This window comes from Mchenga conophoros, linkage group LG16 (genome assembly GCF_057382185.1).
Source record: "Mchenga conophoros isolate Kocher_MC1m ecotype Shallow Benthic linkage group LG16, M_conophoros_male_GT1.1, whole genome shotgun sequence".
NCBI lineage: Eukaryota > Metazoa > Chordata > Actinopteri > Cichliformes > Cichlidae > Mchenga > Mchenga conophoros.
Window position 1 is genome coordinate 40,891,516 of NC_140541.1, and position 22,199 is coordinate 40,913,714.

The window sequence follows — 22,199 nt, forward strand, 5'->3', positions numbered from 1 at the left end:
GGCGTCGTTATTACCGTGTTGTTTGGAAAATACGGCACACTTAAAATCAATCCTTTGATTTTTCTGAAACTCGACAGTGCCCCTTATAATCCCGTGTGACTTATGTATGAATTCTGGTTGTGTTTACTGACCTCAAAACGATTTTATGTACACGGCGACTTTGCTAAGCTACAAAGCAGCACCGCTCGATGGATTGTCGGAGCATTACGGCTATCGTAGGCAGGCGCCTCGCGGAGTGATACGTACTGCACCTCAACATTATATTACCGTATTGTGTGTGTATAACCTCTTTTTAAGTTTTGTGGATATTATACATGGTTATGCTGAGGATATGTCGGCCAATTTCCACTGGAAATGCCTTTTGGTTAAACTGTCAGCAAGGAATTTGCACTGTTACATTTTTATATAACTTTAATGGACATAAAAAAACAGCTGCTTGTTTAAGTGAAAATACATTGATGGGGTTTTTTGCACTAATAGTTGTGGAGTTGTAAAGTATTTTGTCTAGTGTCAATTATATCGTCAGTTATATCGTTATCGCAACTTTTCAAATGTATATCTTGATAAATATTTTTGGTCATATCGCCCTGCTCTATTTCCAGGTCATTCTGAAGCAGCTGGTTGATGCTGCGAAGCACCTGGAGGATAAACACATCTTTCACCGGGACATCAAGAGTGAGAACATTCTAATTGAGACCGGCTCAGATGTACCGCGTGTTCGTATCATCGACTTTGGACTGAGCTGCTTTGTTAAGGAGCAGTCGCAGTACCGCGTCTTCTATGGTAACATATTCTGCTCTTGCTCTTCACAGATGTCACAATTTTCGCCTTTTGTTTTAGAAGAAATTGCAATTGTGTCTGTTTATTAGGTACAGAAATTTACTCCCCTCCCGAGTGGTACGGGCGCAGTTGCTACAGGTGTGGACCCACCACGGTATGGCAAATGGGAGTGGTTCTGTACGAAGCGCTTCATGCGGGAGACTTTAACACCACGAGCTTCCTCAAAAAGCGCCTGAAATTCAAAAGACATCTGTCCAAAAGTAAGAAAACGTCACACTTCAAGACTGACTGATGGCTTGGACCACTGGAACTATCATCTTCATGTTTTTTCTCTTTCCTTTCTTTCCAGACTGCCGGGATTTCTTGGACGCGTGTTTAACCAAAGTCCCGGAGACGCGGCCGACGCTGGAGGAGCTACAGCATCACACGTGGCTGAGATAAGCATATCACACACACACACAAACACACACAATTCAGACGTTATCATTTATGTGTGATGTATGAATTACCTTGCTTTTTTTCAGGAAATAATTTTTTTAATTGGCCCACTTTAAATTTCAGTGTTTTGGAATTCCTGTAACCCCCCCAGCCATCCCAGGAAAGGGGATCTCTCTTTGAATGGGCTTTCCCGAGGTTTCTTCCCGTCAATCTGGCCCCCCCAGGGGAGTTTTTCCTCGTCTTCATAGAGAGCTTGGGCTGGGTCAGGAGCTCCATCAAAACTGTCTTTATTTAATTACTCTAATGTAATCATATACTTTAAAGTAATCAAATAAAAGACAGTAAAAATCTGAAGACTTGAAGTAAACTTCCATTAAAATAAAACTTGTTTAATTCATCTTTGCTGAGGATACTGTGTTATTACTATTTCAAGGGTCAGAACCGGTGCGATACTGGTACCCATCCCTACCCATCACTAGGGAACAGAACAAACCAGACATCAATTACAACAAAAATGACACTAAACAGTTGTGTTTTGTTTTAACTTTAACATATCATAATTTGATTGGTAGCAACTTTTACAACTACAGTGAGCCAATCACTCATAATTCCTAAACATGTCAATCAGGTAGGAATGAAGTAAGACATTAATAGAAATAAAGAGTTGTATGCTGACATGTAGCCCTTTCCTTGCTTAAATCATTAATATTTTTGAAAAATGAATCTGTGAGAAGACATAGCTTATCAAGATAGAACCATCTAACTAAAGATGAACCAAACTGTTCACAGTTTTATCTAACTCTGTTTTTATAAAGGCTGGTGACCCCTGTTATAGAGTCTGACAGCTGCAGGGATTATATACAAATACTCAACTATACCAGAATTAAACCAGGTCTAAATAAAAAGGAGTGAGTATCACTACAAAGATTAACCTACATTGGTCCTAATACCAGTTTGATATCAGCAAACACCGAGAGCATACATATGGCACCACAGCCATGCTATCGTTGCAAACACTGATAACAGCATAAATTGAATTAAATCAGGACTTGATGAGACATTTCGAGTATCACTAGAAATATTATAAACAGTCGTCTCCGTACCACAGTTTGCTATCAGTAAACACCAACGGCATTCATTGATGGCATAGCACATCCATGTTAGCAGTCTATAAACGATAGTTTAGCATATTAGCACAGGTATCAATAAAGGACTACCGTATTAAACACTTTTACTAACCTCAGGCAGACGGACAGGCGCTCTGCAGGTGGGATTGAGCGCCTGTAGTCGGTGTCTAGGCGGGCGATTCTTGGACCAACGCGGGACAGCAGGTCCTCAAACTGGGCGAGGGGAAGACGGCGATATCGCTGAAATCGGCCGTCATCCAGGCGCAGCTCCTGGAGCAAGTGTTGAAACTCACCAAACTGCTCACGCGTCTGGAGGACCTGATGGACCCAGGTACGGCGAGGACGTCCTTAACGCCGCTGCTCTGCTCTGCACAGTAAATAGAGAAGGGAGACTCTCTCTTCAAACGCTAGCTCGACAGCTGACAAAGATACCGGTCTGGCACAACTTCCTCCCACATTTCCGGTTCACGCACGTCAAAATATGCAATTTTGAGGCGCGATGGATTTTTCTTGGTCACGCGTTGAGGTGCGAATGTGCACGCGTCAAATTAGGGGCGTTTGGGGCGTTTTCGTTCGCGTCTATCGCGTTCAGTGTGAACACACCGTTAATGTTTTGCTTTTATTCCCCTTGTTTTTTAGTGTATTGCATTTATAAAATGAGGTTGCTGTTGTAAAATGTGTGACTTTGGCATATCCTTTAAGTGTGTGAGCTCTCATAAAAAGAAAAAAGAGATTTGTGGGATTAAAATATAATTACATTTTATCATAAGAATCAAGAATCGCACTAACTGTACCATGACATAAAACATGTGGCATTTTACCCAGCTAACTATTTTAATTGGAATTATGTTTTGTAAAGTATATTTTTTGTTTTTATTTTTTGTTTTTGAAGGCTCTGATAGGATGAATTTCTTAGACAACCAAGAAATTGAGGCACTAGTAGCTAACACTGTATTTTAAGCGAAAGCATAATTCTGGCAACCACTACCAATCAGCAATCAGAAAACAAAAATAAAAATAATGATGAGGAAAATGCAAATAGTTCATCCAATCTGGGAATCACATCAGCTTTAAGTAAATCATGCTAGCTCACTGCATGTGACAATCCCACCACCTCCTAACAACAGTATGTTGCTGTCATTAGAAGGACTACATTGTGTGATTATTTCAACAAGTGTCTGAATAAAATTTGACCAACTAATTTAGTTTGTGTGGCTATTTCTGTGTGTATAGATTAATAAAATGATTAGGTTCCATTCAGTAATCCAAATCAAGTGAGTAAACTTTGGAAATAAATCAAGAGAGGATACATACACATAATTCGGTAGTAGAACGACTTTTAGCAGCTATATCTTGAAGTAATCATTTTCTGTATGGCTTTATCATCTCACATAACTGTGGAGGACATTAGGCCCCTCTTTTAACAAAAGAAACTGTTTATTGGGCTTGATTGCTATTTAAAAGTCGGTGCTATTGTTCAGATATTTTTTCTTTTTTTTACAGCCCATTTTTTGTGCTTGTTGCATTACAGTTTTACTAAAGTAAATGACTCATTGTCTTGATACATGCTCAATCATCCAGGTAAGTACATCTTTTTTCTGTTAATATTTTTTATATGGACCAGCCTGTATCCTTATGATGTTAAGACTGCTAGATGAGCTGTTAGTGACACTGAGTTAGTCATGACTATGCTTTCTGTGTTTTTTCTCTCCCCTTTTGGTATCCTGTTCCTGCTGGATGAACCACTTCATCTGATGACTCCGCTGCGCTATCCTGCCTGGTAGATTCTCCTTGCTGCAGGTGTATGCTTCTGCCAGCTGGATGCTGTTACTGGATAGTACACCGTTCCAATGGCGCGGTAGGAACAAATTGAAACACACTAAAAGAAAAGGGTTATTGCTTAAAATTGTGTTTTAATAAATGTGTTAATGTTAATTAAGTGTTCATTGTGTGCTGGAGGTCCTACTGGTCCTATGGTGGAGCAGCTACTACCTCTCCTTTAGGAAACTTGCCTCTGATGGGATACAGATATTTGGGACACATTTCAATTCTTGTAAGGGTTTAAAAAATACACAAACTTGGAAGAGTTGGCTGGATTTGTACAAAATGAGATGGCTGGCAATGGAAAGATGCAATTCGATTGTTACATGTTTAACCCTTTAAAGCCGGTCGGAGCAGGCACGCTCTGTTTTGCGTAACTATTTTTAAATCCCTGTAGAACCGGGAACCGCGTAAGCTAGCGCAATAATTTTTTTTGCATATGAAACCAGAGTTGTACTTAAATCTTATGCCATCGGCTTGTCCTAGGTCATGGTTTCCTTACACATATAGCTTTGCAAAAATTGCATAAAAGCGCTTGCGGGAACAAAAACATAATATTCCAGAAACACGCTTTGCCGATCCGATCAGCTGTTCGTAACACTTCCCACATTGAAACAGACGTCAGCGCGAACGATCGCATGTCCACCATTTCCTGCCCGAAACCGGAAGTGACGTCATTTTCGCGGAAAATGTAGTTTTTTACTTGTAGGCCTTAAGAGCCTATACTGGTGTTTTTATAAGTCATGTTTGACTTTATGCTTTTCTGAATAGTTGCTGGGATGCTTAGAACTCGAATTGCACTGCTTAAAATAGTTTATTTTGATGCACATGCTGTTTTCTTTGCAAATTTGCATCATAGGATTGTTTTTCGTTATTCCTGCAGTATGTAAAAATTGGTGTATCTCAAAAATAAAACTATGAAGACACTCAAAATAAATTTCCTGTTGTTGTAAACTATTTTTTGCAACTTTTTTGTATTTAAAGTTTTGAGGGATAAGCCTCTTAAATTTCTCCAAGTAGAAATATATTTAAAAAAAACCAAAAACGATTTTCAATTTTTTTTGTAGTTTGTTGCACTTTTTTGCAATTAATGTAGTTACTATGGACTTAATGCATACATATTATTAAAATATGGGCTATAACAGTTGTATTGATGTATAGCAACTTGAAATGCTCCCAAAAATGGCACTACAGCATGTAAAAATATAAAGTAAGCTCTGGCGAACTTGGTTCTATGGTAGGTCTTAAAGGGTTAAACAAATAATGAAAGGATAATGAAAGAAAGTTTAATGTGAAATTACTGAATTATATGAAATATTATGGCTTTGTCTGCCAGAGTGTTTTTCTTTAAACTACTTGGGACACTGCCTTTTAGTGATGTCACTAAAAGGCAAGGTTCTAATGTTGTGTTGCCATAGTCTCCGGAGTTTACTTTTAAAGCTCACTTACAGAACTGACTTATACAGCTTAGTTAGAAAAGTCAAGCATCCAGACATTTGAAGGACTATTCACTCATTAAGGTGACATTTTCTATTTTAAAAGTTCTCAAAAAATTCAGATGAAAAAGGAAACAAGAAAAGTTACGACTGAGGCAGATAAGAAAGATCCAGGAGATCAAAGTAAGTAAAAAAAAAAAATCCCCCAAATAACAGAATCGACATTTCTAACAATGTTGAGGCTCTGTGTATAAAACGATTCATTTTTAGAGGATTTAAATCCTGGTTTTGATTGAAACTAACCTAAGTGCAACATGTCTAATCAAAGAAAGGTTACTGGGGCACTTTGTCTTTTGGTAAAATAATGTGACAAGTTTATTCTTGGACTGAGCAGTGAAAACAGAGCAACAAGTGTCATCAGTATCTAGACTTAGTAGATGGACTCGTGTTGGTGTGTTTTTTATCAAAAGGATAAACTTGTTATTATATTGTAAGCAATACTAATTAAAAATTCAGTGACATCAAAATCCTTCTAGTCCTGATGTCGAGCGCTCTTTTTCACTAATGTGTTGTTGTTGTTTATAGATTGTAAGAGCAGGATGGCTAAAAGAAAGGCCAGTCCTGAAAAAACGACCCCCATAAAAAGAAGGAGGGTCACTGAGCAGGCTGGTCCTTCCACCAGCTCAGATGCTCATGTGGTCAGGGGAGTCAAGCGAAAGGTCCAACAAGATGAAGCGGGGACAGCCAACACAGCAAAGAAGCGTAAACTTCTTGACCATGTGAGCGGTGACAAGGGGCAGGCATCTTCCTGGTTGGACACTGGTAAAGGTAGGCTAATTAGTTGAGTGAGGGGTAGATTAAGTGTACATCTGGTTGCTAGTTTGAAGATATTAGTGTTTGGGAGATATTTGTGTCTATTATCTAATAAGCTGACGTGCTTTTGGTGTTTTCCACATCTGCAGACTGCAGCATAGAGATTTCAGAGAGCTGCAGTAAAAACAAAAAGGCTGGCAAAAGGAAAGCTGCGGGAGACACCAGGGACCCACCTAAGAAAAAGAAAGTGGACCAGGACAAAACCAAAACTGTTGCCAAAAAGTCAGTGGCTGAACAGAAACGTAAGTAGCAAGCAGCTTGGCTTTTATATTCAGGTGAAGAGCAAAATGAACATTTAGGGTACAGCAGAGAGTAATTTGTGTGACAGCTGTAGTAAAACCCAATTTGTGTTTGTCTGTTTAGGTGACTTCCAAGCGAGATACGTGGAGGAGCACCGGCTTGGAGAAGGAGGGTGTGGAGCAGTGTTTGCTGGCTACCGCATAAAGGATCATTTACCAGTAAGTGTTCAGATGGTGGTAGTAAGACAGGCAGTAACGCAGATAAGGGATAATATCGTAAGCTGTTTTACACCTTTAATTATGTCATACTGAGGAAATGCTCATCAATGCCCTGTGTCTTTTAGGTGGCCATCAAACACATCCCAAAGGGGAACGTGTACTGCAAAGTGAAGGTAAATATGCAAGACTTGAATTGCTTTTACATTAGTGGATTGCATGCAGCGTTCACCTGTGGAACGTCTGTGCCTCATCATCCACTTTGTTGAAATATTTCAGGATGATAACGGGAAGAATGTGTCAGTGGAAGTTGCCATCATGCTGAAGCTTGCAGCTGAAGCAGATGGATCAGTGGAAACATCAGCCCCAGTGTCTCTGTTGGAGTGGTTTGACTTTGGCAGAGAGCTGATCCTGGTGATGGAGAGACCTGTCCCCGCTGTGGACCTGGATAAATATATAGAAGAAAATGGAGGATTTTTGCCAGAGGACAAGGCCAAGGCAAGTTGACTTGCTTTAGAAGAGTCTTAGACTGTACATCATTCAATCAAAGCACAGAGTGTTAGAGAAACATTAACCCATTGATTGATTATTGTCTTTTTCATCGTTTCCAGGTAGGGCTGGGCTATATCATACCATTCACGGTAATACCGGGGTAATTTTGGGCAACGATAGGAAAATGAAATATCGCGATAGAATATGGGTAAAACGCGCATGCGCAGTGCCTTTGTTTACATACGCACATGGCGGTGACGCCGCATGAATTCTGGTTGTGTTTACTGACCTCAAAACGATGACGCACAATGAGAAGAGCGAAAGTGGATCGTTGAATGAAACGGATGAACCAGAACTGGTTTGTAAAAATGCTGCAACTTTAGTGGTGTGGAACTGGTTTAGCTTTCGTCCGTCAGATACACAACAAAGCACAATTTTTGGGAGCGAATGCTAGCGGGGCGTCGTTATTACCGTGTTGTTTGGAAAATACGGCACACTTAAAATCAATCCTTTGATTTTTCTGAAACTCGACAGTGCCCCTTATAATCCCGTGTGACTTATGTATGAATTCTGGTTGTGTTTACTGACCTCAAAACGATTTTATGTACACGGCGACTTTGCTAAGCTACAAAGCAGCACCGCTCGATGGATTGTCGGAGCATTACGGCTATCGTAGGCAGGCGCCTCGCGGAGTGATACGTACTGCACCTCAACATTATATTACCGTATTGTGTGTGTATAACCTCTTTTTAAGTTTTGTGGATATTATACATGGTTATGCTGAGGATATGTCGGCCAATTTCCACTGGAAATGCCTTTTGGTTAAACTGTCAGCAAGGAATTTGCACTGTTACATTTTTATATAACTTTAATGGACATAAAAAAACAGCTGCTTGTTTAAGTGAAAATACATTGATGGGGTTTTTTGCACTAATAGTTGTGGAGTTGTAAAGTATTTTGTCTAGTGTCAATTATATCGTCAGTTATATCGTTATCGCAACTTTTCAAATGTATATCTTGATAAATATTTTTGGTCATATCGCCCTGCTCTATTTCCAGGTCATTCTGAAGCAGCTGGTTGATGCTGCGAAGCACCTGGAGGATAAACACATCTTTCACCGGGACATCAAGAGTGAGAACATTCTAATTGAGACCGGCTCAGATGTACCGCGTGTTCGTATCATCGACTTTGGACTGAGCTGCTTTGTTAAGGAGCAGTCGCAGTACCGCGTCTTCTATGGTAACATATTCTGCTCTTGCTCTTCACAGATGTCACAATTTTCGCCTTTTGTTTTAGAAGAAATTGCAATTGTGTCTGTTTATTAGGTACAGAAATTTACTCCCCTCCCGAGTGGTACGGGCGCAGTTGCTACAGGTGTGGACCCACCACGGTATGGCAAATGGGAGTGGTTCTGTACGAAGCGCTTCATGCGGGAGACTTTAACACCACGAGCTTCCTCAAAAAGCGCCTGAAATTCAAAAGACATCTGTCCAAAAGTAAGAAAACGTCACACTTCAAGACTGACTGATGGCTTGGACCACTGGAACTATCATCTTCATGTTTTTTCTCTTTCCTTTCTTTCCAGACTGCCGGGATTTCTTGGACGCGTGTTTAACCAAAGTCCCGGAGACGCGGCCGACGCTGGAGGAGCTACAGCATCACACGTGGCTGAGATAAGCATATCACACACACACACAAACACACACAATTCAGACGTTATCATTTATGTGTGATGTATGAATTACCTTGCTTTTTTTCAGGAAATAATTTTTTTAATTGGCCCACTTTAAATTTCAGTGTTTTGGAATTCCTGTAACCCCCCCAGCCATCCCAGGAAAGGGGATCTCTCTTTGAATGGGCTTTCCCGAGGTTTCTTCCCGTCAATCTGGCCCCCCCAGGGGAGTTTTTCCTCGTCTTCATAGAGAGCTTGGGCTGGGTCAGGAGCTCCATCAAAACTGTCTTTATTTAATTACTCTAATGTAATCATATACTTTAAAGTAATCAAATAAAAGACAGTAAAAATCTGAAGACTTGAAGTAAACTTCCATTAAAATAAAACTTGTTTAATTCATCTTTGCTGAGGATACTGTGTTATTACTATTTCAAGGGTCAGAACCGGTGCGATACTGGTACCCATCCCTACCCATCACTAGGGAACAGAACAAACCAGACATCAATTACAACAAAAATGACACTAAACAGTTGTGTTTTGTTTTAACTTTAACATATCATAATTTGATTGGTAGCAACTTTTACAACTACAGTGAGCCAATCACTCATAATTCCTAAACATGTCAATCAGGTAGGAATGAAGTAAGACATTAATAGAAATAAAGAGTTGTATGCTGACATGTAGCCCTTTCCTTGCTTAAATCATTAATATTTTTGAAAAATGAATCTGTGAGAAGACATAGCTTATCAAGATAGAACCATCTAACTAAAGATGAACCAAACTGTTCACAGTTTTATCTAACTCTGTTTTTATAAAGGCTGGTGACCCCTGTTATAGAGTCTGACAGCTGCAGGGATTATATACAAATACTCAACTATACCAGAATTAAACCAGGTCTAAATAAAAAGGAGTGAGTATCACTACAAAGATTAACCTACATTGGTCCTAATACCAGTTTGATATCAGCAAACACCGAGAGCATACATATGGCACCACAGCCATGCTATCGTTGCAAACACTGATAACAGCATAAATTGAATTAAATCAGGACTTGATGAGACATTTCGAGTATCACTAGAAATATTATAAACAGTCGTCTCCGTACCACAGTTTGCTATCAGTAAACACCAACGGCATTCATTGATGGCATAGCACATCCATGTTAGCAGTCTATAAACGATAGTTTAGCATATTAGCACAGGTATCAATAAAGGACTACCGTATTAAACACTTTTACTAACCTCAGGCAGACGGACAGGCGCTCTGCAGGTGGGATTGAGCGCCTGTAGTCGGTGTCTAGGCGGGCGATTCTTGGACCAACGCGGGACAGCAGGTCCTCAAACTGGGCGAGGGGAAGACGGCGATATCGCTGAAATCGGCCGTCATCCAGGCGCAGCTCCTGGAGCAAGTGTTGAAACTCACCAAACTGCTCACGCGTCTGGAGGACCTGATGGACCCAGGTACGGCGAGGACGTCCTTAACGCCGCTGCTCTGCTCTGCACAGTAAATAGAGAAGGGAGACTCTCTCTTCAAACGCTAGCTCGACAGCTGACAAAGATACCGGTCTGGCACAACTTCCTCCCACATTTCCGGTTCACGCACGTCAAAATATGCAATTTTGAGGCGCGATGGATTTTTCTTGGTCACGCGTTGAGGTGCGAATGTGCACGCGTCAAATTAGGGGCGTTTGGGGCGTTTTCGTTCGCGTCTATCGCGTTCAGTGTGAACACACCGTTAATGTTTTGCTTTTATTCCCCTTGTTTTTTAGTGTATTGCATTTATAAAATGAGGTTGCTGTTGTAAAATGTGTGACTTTGGCATATCCTTTAAGTGTGTGAGCTCTCATAAAAAGAAAAAAGAGATTTGTGGGATTAAAATATAATTACATTTTATCATAAGAATCAAGAATCGCACTAACTGTACCATGACATAAAACATGTGGCATTTTACCCAGCTAACTATTTTAATTGGAATTATGTTTTGTAAAGTATATTTTTTGTTTTTATTTTTTGTTTTTGAAGGCTCTGATAGGATGAATTTCTTAGACAACCAAGAAATTGAGGCACTAGTAGCTAACACTGTATTTTAAGCGAAAGCATAATTCTGGCAACCACTACCAATCAGCAATCAGAAAACAAAAATAAAAATAATGATGAGGAAAATGCAAATAGTTCATCCAATCTGGGAATCACATCAGCTTTAAGTAAATCATGCTAGCTCACTGCATGTGACAATCCCACCACCTCCTAACAACAGTATGTTGCTGTCATTAGAAGGACTACATTGTGTGATTATTTCAACAAGTGTCTGAATAAAATTTGACCAACTAATTTAGTTTGTGTGGCTATTTCTGTGTGTATAGATTAATAAAATGATTAGGTTCCATTCAGTAATCCAAATCAAGTGAGTAAACTTTGGAAATAAATCAAGAGAGGATACATACACATAATTCGGTAGTAGAACGACTTTTAGCAGCTATATCTTGAAGTAATCATTTTCTGTATGGCTTTATCATCTCACATAACTGTGGAGGACATTAGGCCCCTCTTTTAACAAAAGAAACTGTTTATTGGGCTTGATTGCTATTTAAAAGTCGGTGCTATTGTTCAGATATTTTTTCTTTTTTTTACAGCCCATTTTTTGTGCTTGTTGCATTACAGTTTTACTAAAGTAAATGACTCATTGTCTTGATACATGCTCAATCATCCAGGTAAGTACATCTTTTTTCTGTTAATATTTTTTATATGGACCAGCCTGTATCCTTATGATGTTAAGACTGCTAGATGAGCTGTTAGTGACACTGAGTTAGTCATGACTATGCTTTCTGTGTTTTTTCTCTCCCCTTTTGGTATCCTGTTCCTGCTGGATGAACCACTTCATCTGATGACTCCGCTGCGCTATCCTGCCTGGTAGATTCTCCTTGCTGCAGGTGTATGCTTCTGCCAGCTGGATGCTGTTACTGGATAGTACACCGTTCCAATGGCGCGGTAGGAACAAATTGAAACACACTAAAAGAAAAGGGTTATTGCTTAAAATTGTGTTTTAATAAATGTGTTAATGTTAATTAAGTGTTCATTGTGTGCTGGAGGTCCTACTGGTCCTATGGTGGAGCAGCTACTACCTCTCCTTTAGGAAACTTGCCTCTGATGGGATACAGATATTTGGGACACATTTCAATTCTTGTAAGGGTTTAAAAAATACACAAACTTGGAAGAGTTGGCTGGATTTGTACAAAATGAGATGGCTGGCAATGGAAAGATGCAATTCGATTGTTACATGTTTAACCCTTTAAAGCCGGTCGGAGCAGGCACGCTCTGTTTTGCGTAACTATTTTTAAATCCCTGTAGAACCGGGAACCGCGTAAGCTAGCGCAATAATTTTTTTTGCATATGAAACCAGAGTTGTACTTAAATCTTATGCCATCGGCTTGTCCTAGGTCATGGTTTCCTTACACATATAGCTTTGCAAAAATTGCATAAAAGCGCTTGCGGGAACAAAAACATAATATTCCAGAAACACGCTTTGCCGATCCGATCAGCTGTTCGTAACACTTCCCACATTGAAACAGACGTCAGCGCGAACGATCGCATGTCCACCATTTCCTGCCCGAAACCGGAAGTGACGTCATTTTCGCGGAAAATGTAGTTTTTTACTTGTAGGCCTTAAGAGCCTATACTGGTGTTTTTATAAGTCATGTTTGACTTTATGCTTTTCTGAATAGTTTCTGGGATGCTTAGAACTCGAATTGCACTGCTTAAAATAGTTTATTTTGATGCACATGCTGTTTTCTTTGCAAATTTGCATCATAGGATTGTTTTTCGTTATTCCTGCAGTATGTAAAAATTGGTGTATCTCAAAAATAAAACTATGAAGACACTCAAAATAAATTTCCTGTTGTTGTAAACTATTTTTTGCAACTTTTTTGTATTTAAAGTTTTGAGGGATAAGCCTCTTAAATTTCTCCAAGTAGAAATATATTTAAAAAAAACCAAAAACGATTTTCAATTTTTTTTGTAGTTTGTTGCACTTTTTTGCAATTAATGTAGTTACTATGGACTTAATGCATACATATTATTAAAATATGGGCTATAACAGTTGTATTGATGTATAGCAACTTGAAATGCTCCCAAAAATGGCACTACAGCATGTAAAAATATAAAGTAAGCTCTGGCGAACTTGGTTCTATGGTAGGTCTTAAAGGGTTAAACAAATAATGAAAGGATAATGAAAGAAAGTTTAATGTGAAATTACTGAATTATATGAAATATTATGGCTTTGTCTGCCAGAGTGTTTTTCTTTAAACTACTTGGGACACTGCCTTTTAGTGATGTCACTAAAAGGCAAGGTTCTAATGTTGTGTTGCCATAGTCTCCGGAGTTTACTTTTAAAGCTCACTTACAGAACTGACTTATACAGCTTAGTTAGAAAAGTCAAGCATCCAGACATTTGAAGGACTATTCACTCATTAAGGTGACATTTTCTATTTTAAAAGTTCTCAAAAATTCAGATGAAAAAGGAAACAAGAAAAGTTACGACTGAGGCAGATAAGAAAGATCCAGGAGATCAAAGTAAGTAAAAAAAAAAAAATCCCCCAAATAACAGAATCGACATTTCTAACAATGTTGAGGCTCTGTGTATAAAACGATTCATTTTTAGAGGATTTAAATCCTGGTTTTGATTGAAACTAACCTAAGTGCAACATGTCTAATCAAAGAAAGGTTACTGGGGCACTTTGTCTTTTGGTAAAATAATGTGACAAGTTTATTCTTGGACTGAGCAGTGAAAACAGAGCAACAAGTGTCATCAGTATCTAGACTTAGTAGATGGACTCGTGTTGGTGTGTTTTTTATCAAAAGGATAAACTTGTTATTATATTGTAAGCAATACTAATTAAAAATTCAGTGACATCAAAATCCTTCTAGTCCTGATGTCGAGCGCTCTTTTTCACTAATGTGTTGTTGTTGTTTATAGATTGTAAGAGCAGGATGGCTAAAAGAAAGGCCAGTCCTGAAAAAACGACCCCCATAAAAAGAAGGAGGGTCACTGAGCAGGCTGGTCCTTCCACCAGCTCAGATGCTCATGTGGTCAGGGGAGTCAAGCGAAAGGTCCAACAAGATGAAGCGGGGACAGCCAACACAGCAAAGAAGCGTAAACTTCTTGACCATGTGAGCGGTGACAAGGGGCAGGCATCTTCCTGGTTGGACACTGGTAAAGGTAGGCTAATTAGTTGAGTGAGGGGTAGATTAAGTGTACATCTGGTTGCTAGTTTGAAGATATTAGTGTTTGGGAGATATTTGTGTCTATTATCTAATAAGCTGACGTGCTTTTGGTGTTTTCCACATCTGCAGACTGCAGCATAGAGATTTCAGAGAGCTGCAGTAAAAACAAAAAGGCTGGCAAAAGGAAAGCTGCGGGAGACACCAGGGACCCACCTAAGAAAAAGAAAGTGGACCAGGACAAAACCAAAACTGTTGCCAAAAAGTCAGTGGCTGAACAGAAACGTAAGTAGCAAGCAGCTTGGCTTTTATATTCAGGTGAAGAGCAAAATGAACATTTAGGGTACAGCAGAGAGTAATTTGTGTGACAGCTGTAGTAAAACCCAATTTGTGTTTGTCTGTTTAGGTGACTTCCAAGCGAGATACGTGGAGGAGCACCGGCTTGGAGAAGGAGGGTGTGGAGCAGTGTTTGCTGGCTACCGCATAAAGGATCATTTACCAGTAAGTGTTCAGATGGTGGTAGTAAGACAGGCAGTAACGCAGATAAGGGATAATATCGTAAGCTGTTTTACACCTTTAATTATGTCATACTGAGGAAATGCTCATCAATGCCCTGTGTCTTTTAGGTGGCCATCAAACACATCCCAAAGGGGAAAGTGTACTGCAAAGTGAAGGTAAATATGCAAGACTTGAATTGCTTTTACATTAGTGGATTGCATGCAGCGTTCACCTGTGGAACGTCTGTGCCTCATCATCCACTTTGTTGAAATATTTCAGGATGATAACGGGAAGAATGTGTCAGTGGAAGTTGCCATCATGCTGAAGCTTGCAGCTGAAGCAGATGGATCAGTGGAAACATCAGCCCCAGTGTCTCTGTTGGAGTGGTTTGACTTTGGCAGAGAGCTGATCCTGGTGATGGAGAGACCTGTCCCCGCTGTGGACCTGGATAAATATATAGAAGAAAATGGAGGATTTTTGCCAGAGGACAAGGCCAAGGCAAGTTGACTTGCTTTAGAAGAGTCTTAGACTGTACATCATTCAATCAAAGCACAGAGTGTTAGAGAAACATTAACCCATTGATTGATTATTGTCTTTTTCATCGTTTCCAGGTAGGGCTGGGCTATATCATACCATTCACGGTAATACCGGGGTAATTTTGGGCAACGATAGGAAAATGAAATATCGCGATAGAATATGGGTAAAACGCGCATGCGCAGTGCCTTTGTTTACATACGCACATGGCGGTGACGCCGCATGAATTCTGGTTGTGTTTACTGACCTCAAAACGATGACGCACAATGAGAAGAGCGAAAGTGGATCGTTGAATGAAACGGATGAACCAGAACTGGTTTGTAAAAATGCTGCAACTTTAGTGGTGTGGAACTGGTTTAGCTTTCGTCCGTCAGATACACAACAAAGCACAATTTTTGGGAGCGAATGCTAGCGGGGCGTCGTTATTACCGTGTTGTTTGGAAAATACGGCACACTTAAAATCAATCCTTTGATTTTTCTGAAACTCGACAGTGCCCCTTATAATCCCGTGTGACTTATGTATGAATTCTGGTTGTGTTTACTGACCTCAAAACGATTTTATGTACACGGCGACTTTGCTAAGCTACAAAGCAGCACCGCTCGATGGATTGTCGGAGCATTACGGCTATCGTAGGCAGGCGCCTCGCGGAGTGATACGTACTGCACCTCAACATTATATTACCGTATTGTGTGTGTATAACCTCTTTTTAAGTTTTGTGGATATTATACATGGTTATGCTGAGGATATGTCGGCCAATTTCCACTGGAAATGCCTTTTGGTTAAACTGTCAGCAAGGAATTTGCACTGTTACATTTTTATATAACTTTAATGGACATAAAAAAACAGCTGCTTGTTTAAGTGAAAATACATTGATGGGGTTTTTTGCACTAATAGTTGTGGAGTTGTAAAGTATTTTGTCTAGTGTCAATTATATCGTCAGTTATATCGTTATCGCAACTTTTCAAATGTATATCTTGATAAATATTTTTGGTCATATCGCCCTGCTCTATTTCCAGGTCATTCTGAAGCAGCTGGTTGATGCTGCGAAGCACCTGGAGGATAAACACATCTTTCACCGGGACATCAAGAGTGAGAACATTCTAATTGAGACCGGCTCAGATGTACCGCGTGTTCGTATCATCGACTTTGGACTGAGCTGCTTTGTTAAGGAGCAGTCGCAGTACCGCGTCTTCTATGGTAACATATTCTGCTCTTGCTCTTCACAGATGTCACAATTTTCGCCTTTTGTTTTAGAAGAAATTGCAATTGTCTCTGTTTATTAGGTACAGAAATTTACTCCCCTCCCGAGTGGTACGGGCGCAGTTGCTACAGGTGTGGACCCACCACGGTATGGCAAATGGGAGTGGTTCTGTACGAAGCGCTTCATGCGGGGACTTTAACACCACGAGCTTCCTCAAAAAGCGCCTGAAATTCAAAAGACATCTGTCCAAAAGTAAGAAAACGTCACACTTCAAGACTGACTGATGGCTTGGACCACTGGAACTATCATCTTCATGTTTTTTCTCTTTCCTTTCTTTCCAGACTGCCGGGATTTCTTGGACGCGTGTTTAACCAAAGTCCCGGAGACGCGGCCGACGCTGGAGGAGCTACAGCATCACACGTGGCTGAGATAAGCATATCACACACACACACAAACACACACAATTCAGACGTTATCATTTATGTGTGATGTATGAATTACCTTGCTTTTTTTCAGGAAATAATTTTTTTAATTGGCCCACTTTAAATTTCAGTGTTTTGGAATTCCTGTAACCCCCCCAGCCATCCCAGGAAAGGGGATCTCTCTTTGAATGGGCTTTCCCGAGGTTTCTTCCCGTCAATCTGGCCCCCCCAGGGGAGTTTTTCCTCGTCTTCATAGAGAGCTTGGGCTGGGTCAGGAGCTCCATCAAAACTGTCTTTATTTAATTACTCTAATGTAATCATATACTTTAAAGTAATCAAATAAAAGACAGTAAAAATCTGAAGACTTGAAGTAAACTTCCATTAAAATAAAACTTGTTTAATTCATCTTTGCTGAGGATACTGTGTTATTACTATTTCAAGGATTGTATTTTACCTACGATGTGTTTTGAAAAGTAAGCAAATTAAAAGGTAAATCAGGTTCAGGTATATACAAAAAAGTCACGCTGCCACTGCTCTGAAGACTTGCATCTGTTGCCCTAACCCCCAACCAGTCTTGACAGATTCTAGCAGAGGTTGCAGCAGTTTTTCCTTCCCACTGTTGCTGATTGTTTGCTCATAGTGGGCTGTCTGATTGGTGGGATTCTTTCTCTAATATGGTGGAATCTCTACCTTACGATGTAAAGCGACGGATGTGATTTGATGCTATAGTTACGATTGAATTTATTTGTTAATGTCCGTTCAAGAAAGTTTGATATTTCTTAATATCCGTCTATGCTCAGTGTGAACTGTGAGCTGTTTGACTGATCACCTAATGTGTGACAAAAGAATGCGCTGTGATGCTAATGACAGTCTGCGCTCTCTTACCTGTCTGCAAAGGTTGGCCATAAAATTACTGCTGCAATTTATCGGAGATGTGCAGAAGCAGAGGCAATTTACCGGATTTAAAAATGATGTAATTCATGCAATATTGGTTAAGCTACTGTTAAGACATAACGTAATAATTTAACAAACTGTGTTTATTTATTTATTTCTATAAATATTTCTATATATATATATATGTGAATTCCACATTTGTTCCTTGTACTTAACCTAAATATTCAACATCCTCACTGAGGACTGCAGAGATTGACAAAAACAATCTCAAAAACTATATCTCAATCTGAGCTTGGATTGAATTTGCGTGTATGTCCGTTCACTGAATTAGTCAAGTCAGGTGTGACTTTTTAAAAACGGAACAGAACCACTGTTGTTAAGCTTTATGCAACAGTTGCCCTAGATTAACAGTACTGGTGATTTCAAAATATGATTTTATGTTTCTGTAATAGTTAGATCAAAAATATAATGCTTAAAATTAAGGAGCTTGGAAAGAAAAGCGTCTGGACTTCTTTTAGTTGCTTGAAGGCGTTTCACCTCTCATCCGAGAGGCTTCTTCAGTTCTAAGAGTCAAATGGTGGAGAGTCCCAGATTTAAACCCAGTGAGAGTACCCCCCCAAAGAGGGACAAGGACCCCCTGATGATCCTCTACCTAATCACATGTGCCAAGGTGTGAAAACAGGTGTGGGTCACAATCAGCCAGGGTTTCGGGTGAGCTCATTGTGAAACCTGGCCCCACCCTATCATGTGATTTCCTGAGGCCAGATGCAGTGTTGCCAACTTAGCGACTTTGTCGCTATATTTAGCGAGTTTTCAGACCCCTTAGCGACTTTTTTTCTAAAAAAAAAGGCGCTACAAAAAGACGTGAAAGCGCGTATCGCTTTTACTCTCAACAAGCAGCGGGTGCTATAACGCAGTCAGTTCTTCTTTTACTCTTTTACTCTTGTGCTGTTTTGTGGATCACGAGGTTTAAAACTACTTATAAACAAACACACACAAAGTAGCTCCACCACAGTGCCTATTTCGGGTCACTTTTGCCGGTCCAAGCCCGGGTAAAGGAGCAAGGTTGGAATTGTGACATTAAAAAAAAAACAATAATTGCTAAAATAAATTTAATTTGTAGTTCTAAATAAACTCTAAATGCATTTAGGACATTTTTTACTCACTTTATGTCTCTTCCACGATGTTATTTCTCTCTCCAACAACATAGGTTACAATTAGATTAGCATGACCAATTATGCAAATTAGGCGATGACGTCATTTAGCGACTTCTAGCGACTTTTAGGACAACCAATGGCGATTTTCCTTACTGAGGAGTTGGCAACACTGGTCAGATAGCCCAGGATGTGAGTGGGTGTTAAGAGCCAGAGGGAGAGAGAGATAAAGAGAGCCAGGGGCAACAACGTCACATTAGAAAGGTATAGTAATCATCCACAACTATATTCAGTTGCAGATGATAAAGGATTCTGAAAGTTTATTCATGCAGGTCCATATGACAGAGAATATGCTTGTTCTTTTTGTTTTCATATTATAATTTATATTTAATTGTGTTGTGGTTTGCAGTGTTTTGTGTTGTTTCACTTTAAATTTGTAAAAGGAAAAAGCTGAAAATTTAAATAGTTAAAAGTTGAAATGTGAATAGTTGATCTTTGTATTATATGATTTATTTATTACATTTTATGTGAAGTGAATAAATAAAAGTATATTTATGGTGGCCCCTAGAGACAAAGCATGTAAAAACTCCAAAACATGTACGAACTCTGAATCACGTACAAACTCCAAAACAAGTAAAAACACGTACAAACTCCAAAACATGTACAAACGAAGCACGTTAAAACTCAGAAGCACATAAAAACTCAAAACACGTACAAAAGACATCAGAAGTGCTCCAGGATGCTGGGCGCAGTGCTGAGCTGTTACCTAGTGGCTACACAAGCCAGCAAGTACCAACGACCGATTTGGTGTGTGGTAGTAACAGGTAAATGAACCTTTTTTAAATTATTTGAATATATATGAGTGCCTGTGTATAAATACACAAACAATACACACATGCTTTCAATTGTGTAATTTAAGTGATCTAGTAGCTCTGCTTTGGAAGTTCAGTTCATGCTAGAAATGTGTTTTGGCGTTTGTACATTTTGTCTCTAGGGGCCACCGCATATATTTATATATTAACATATATAAATAAAAACGTTTTTTTTTTTTACGTTAGTAATTCCTTTCGTGCATAATTTTATATTATTGTTAATAATAAATTAACTAGAGAAAGAAAACAACCTGAAGAGCCGGTTCGGAGCTGAAAGAGCCGGCTCTTTTTAGTGAGCCGAACCGAAAGAGCCGGATCTCTAAAAAGAGCCGGAAATCCCATCACTAGAACGCGATAGACGCGAACAAAAACGCCCCAAACGCCCCTAATTTGACATGTGCACATTCGCGCCTCAACGCGTGTCCAAGAAAAATCCATTTTGACGTGCGTGAACGGGGAATGTGGGAGGAAGTTTTGCCAGACGGTATCTTTGCAAGATGGCAGCTGTCGAGCTAGCGCTTGAAGAGAGAGTCTCCCTTCTCTATGTACTGTGGAGAGCAGAGCAGTGACGTAAAAGACGTCCTCGCCATACCTGGGTCCATCAGGTCCTCCAGAGGCGTGAGCAGTTTGGTGAGTTTCACCATTTGCTCCAGGAGCTGCGCCTGGATGACGGCCAATTCCAGCGATATCACCGTCTTTCACTCGGCCAGTTTGATGACCTGCTTGCCCGCGTTGGTCCCAGAATCGCCCGCCTAGACACCAATTACAGGCGCTCAATCCCACCTGCAGAGCGCCTGTCCATCTGCCTGAGGTTAGTAAAAGTATTTAATACAGTAGTCCTTTATTGATACCTGTGCTAATATATGCTAAACCATCTGTTTATACACTGCTAACATGGATGTGCTATGCTAACAGTGAATGCTCTCGGTGTTTACTGATAGCAAACTGTGGTACAGAGACGACTGTTTATAATATTTCTAGTGATACTCAGACGGTCTCATGAAGTCCTGATTTAATTCGATTTATGCTGTTATCAGTGTTTGCAATGACAGCATGGCTGTGGTGTCATATCAATGTATGCGCTCGGTGTTTGCTGATATCAAACTGTAGCATTAGGACCACTGAGTTAACCTTTGTAGTGATACTCACTCCTTTTTATTTAGACCTGGTTTAATTCTGGGATAGTTGAATATTTGTATATAATCACCGCAGACTGTTTTAGATTATATCTAATATATATCATGTAATTATCCTTATAATTACAAAATGTTTTATGTAAGATTTATGTTTTGTAATTTGTAATTTTGGAATTTCAATAATGTATTTTGTAACTGCAGTACACATAATACTCATTTTAAACAATTTTGTCCAGGTTCCTTGCCACCGGGGACTCCTTCAGGACCATCGCGTTCAGTTTTCGAGTTGGTGTGTCAGATCTAGTGATGGGATTTCCGGCTCTTTTTAGAGATCCAGCTCTTTCGGCTCGGCTCACTAAAAACAGCCGGTTCTTTTGGCTCCGAACCGGCTCTTCAGATTGTTTTGTTGCTTTAATTAATTTATCATTAACAATAATATAAAATTATGCAGAAAAGGAATTACTAATGTAAAAAAAGTGATTTTATTAATATATGTTTATATATGGCCCCTAGAGACAAAGCACGTACAAACTCTAAAGCATATACAAACTCCAAAAAGCACGTACAAACTCCAAAACACATTTCTAGCGTTAACCGAACTTCCAAAACAGAGCTACCCAGATCACTTAAATTACACAATTGAAAGCATGTGTGTATTGTTTGTGTATTTATAGACAAGCACTCATATTTATTCAAATAATTAAAAAAAAAAAAAAGTTCATTTACCTGTTACTACCACACACCAAATCCGGTTGTTGATACTTCCTGGCTTGTGTAGCCACTAGGTAACAAAAGCTCAACACTGCGCCCTAGCATCCTGGAGCACTTCTGTTGTCTTTTGTACGTATTCTGAGTTCGTACGTGTTTCTGAGTTTGTACGTGTTTTGGACTTTGTACGTGCTTTGTCTCTAATGGCCACCATGAATATACTTTATTTATTCACTCCACATAAAATGTAATAAATAAATCATATAATACAAAAAACAACTATTTACATTTTAAACTTTTAACTATTTAAATTTTCAGCTTTTTCCTTTGAAACAAATTTAACGTGAAACAACACAAAACACTGCAAACCACAACACAATTAAATATAAATTAAAATATTAAAACAAAAAGAAGATGCAAATTCTCTGTCATATGGGCCTGCATGATTTCTGAATCTACTATACCTTT

At 39.5% G+C, this 22,199-nt stretch overlaps 3 protein-coding genes across 3 annotated transcripts in view; all 3 read left to right on the top strand.

Moving 5' to 3' along the window:
- LOC146557377 (serine/threonine-protein kinase pim-2-like) overlaps positions 1 to 1,221 on the top strand; it is a 1,493-nt gene extending 272 nt beyond the window's left edge. Inside the window, exons 2-4 of the mRNA XM_085250567.1 lie at positions 603 to 783; positions 870 to 1,040; positions 1,130 to 1,221. Of these exons, the coding sequence (XP_085106693.1) occupies positions 603 to 783; positions 870 to 1,040; positions 1,130 to 1,221 (444 nt within the window). The remainder of the gene's footprint in view (positions 1 to 602; positions 784 to 869; positions 1,041 to 1,129) is intronic.
- On the top strand, positions 524 to 9,451 carry LOC146557378 (serine/threonine-protein kinase pim-1-like). Its single transcript, XM_085249079.1, has 12 exons — positions 524 to 1,040; positions 1,130 to 3,926; positions 4,130 to 4,203; positions 5,709 to 5,785; positions 6,188 to 6,430; positions 6,565 to 6,717; positions 6,839 to 6,933; positions 7,059 to 7,106; positions 7,210 to 7,428; positions 8,482 to 8,662; positions 8,749 to 8,919; positions 9,009 to 9,451. The coding sequence occupies exons 3-12, from the start codon at positions 4,196 to 4,198 to the stop codon at positions 9,098 to 9,100; spliced, it is 1,287 nt and encodes a 428-aa protein (XP_085105205.1). The 5' UTR covers positions 524 to 1,040; positions 1,130 to 3,926; positions 4,130 to 4,195; the 3' UTR covers positions 9,101 to 9,451.
- Positions 9,452 to 13,160: 3,709 nt separating this feature from the next.
- On the top strand, positions 13,161 to 17,329 carry LOC146557379 (serine/threonine-protein kinase pim-1-like). The gene is made up of 9 exons (XM_085249080.1): positions 13,161 to 13,663; positions 14,067 to 14,309; positions 14,444 to 14,596; positions 14,718 to 14,812; positions 14,938 to 14,985; positions 15,089 to 15,307; positions 16,361 to 16,541; positions 16,628 to 16,797; positions 16,887 to 17,329. The coding sequence occupies exons 1-8, from the start codon at positions 13,603 to 13,605 to the stop codon at positions 16,771 to 16,773; spliced, it is 1,146 nt and encodes a 381-aa protein (XP_085105206.1). The 5' UTR covers positions 13,161 to 13,602; the 3' UTR covers positions 16,774 to 16,797; positions 16,887 to 17,329.
- The last annotated feature ends 4,870 nt before the right edge of the window (positions 17,330 to 22,199 follow it).

What these genes read in the sequence shown, in the direction of transcription:
- LOC146557378 (XM_085249079.1), top strand. An exon ending in GCAGTACCGCGTCTTCTATG is followed by an intron (nt 8,663 to 8,748) that starts GTAACATATTCT and finishes TCTGTTTATTAG; the next exon opens with GTACAGAAATTTACTCCCCT. An exon ending in CAAAAGACATCTGTCCAAAA is followed by an intron (nt 8,920 to 9,008) that starts GTAAGAAAACGT and finishes CTTTCTTTCCAG; the next exon opens with ACTGCCGGGATTTCTTGGAC.
- LOC146557379 (XM_085249080.1), top strand. Translation starts at nt 13,603, where the DNA reads ATGAAAAAGGAAACAAGAAAAGTTACGACTGAGGCAGATAAGAAAGAT. An exon ending in CTGGTTGGACACTGGTAAAG is followed by an intron (nt 14,310 to 14,443) that starts GTAGGCTAATTA and finishes CCACATCTGCAG; the next exon opens with ACTGCAGCATAGAGATTTCA. An exon ending in GTCAGTGGCTGAACAGAAAC is followed by an intron (nt 14,597 to 14,717) that starts GTAAGTAGCAAG and finishes TTGTCTGTTTAG; the next exon opens with GTGACTTCCAAGCGAGATAC.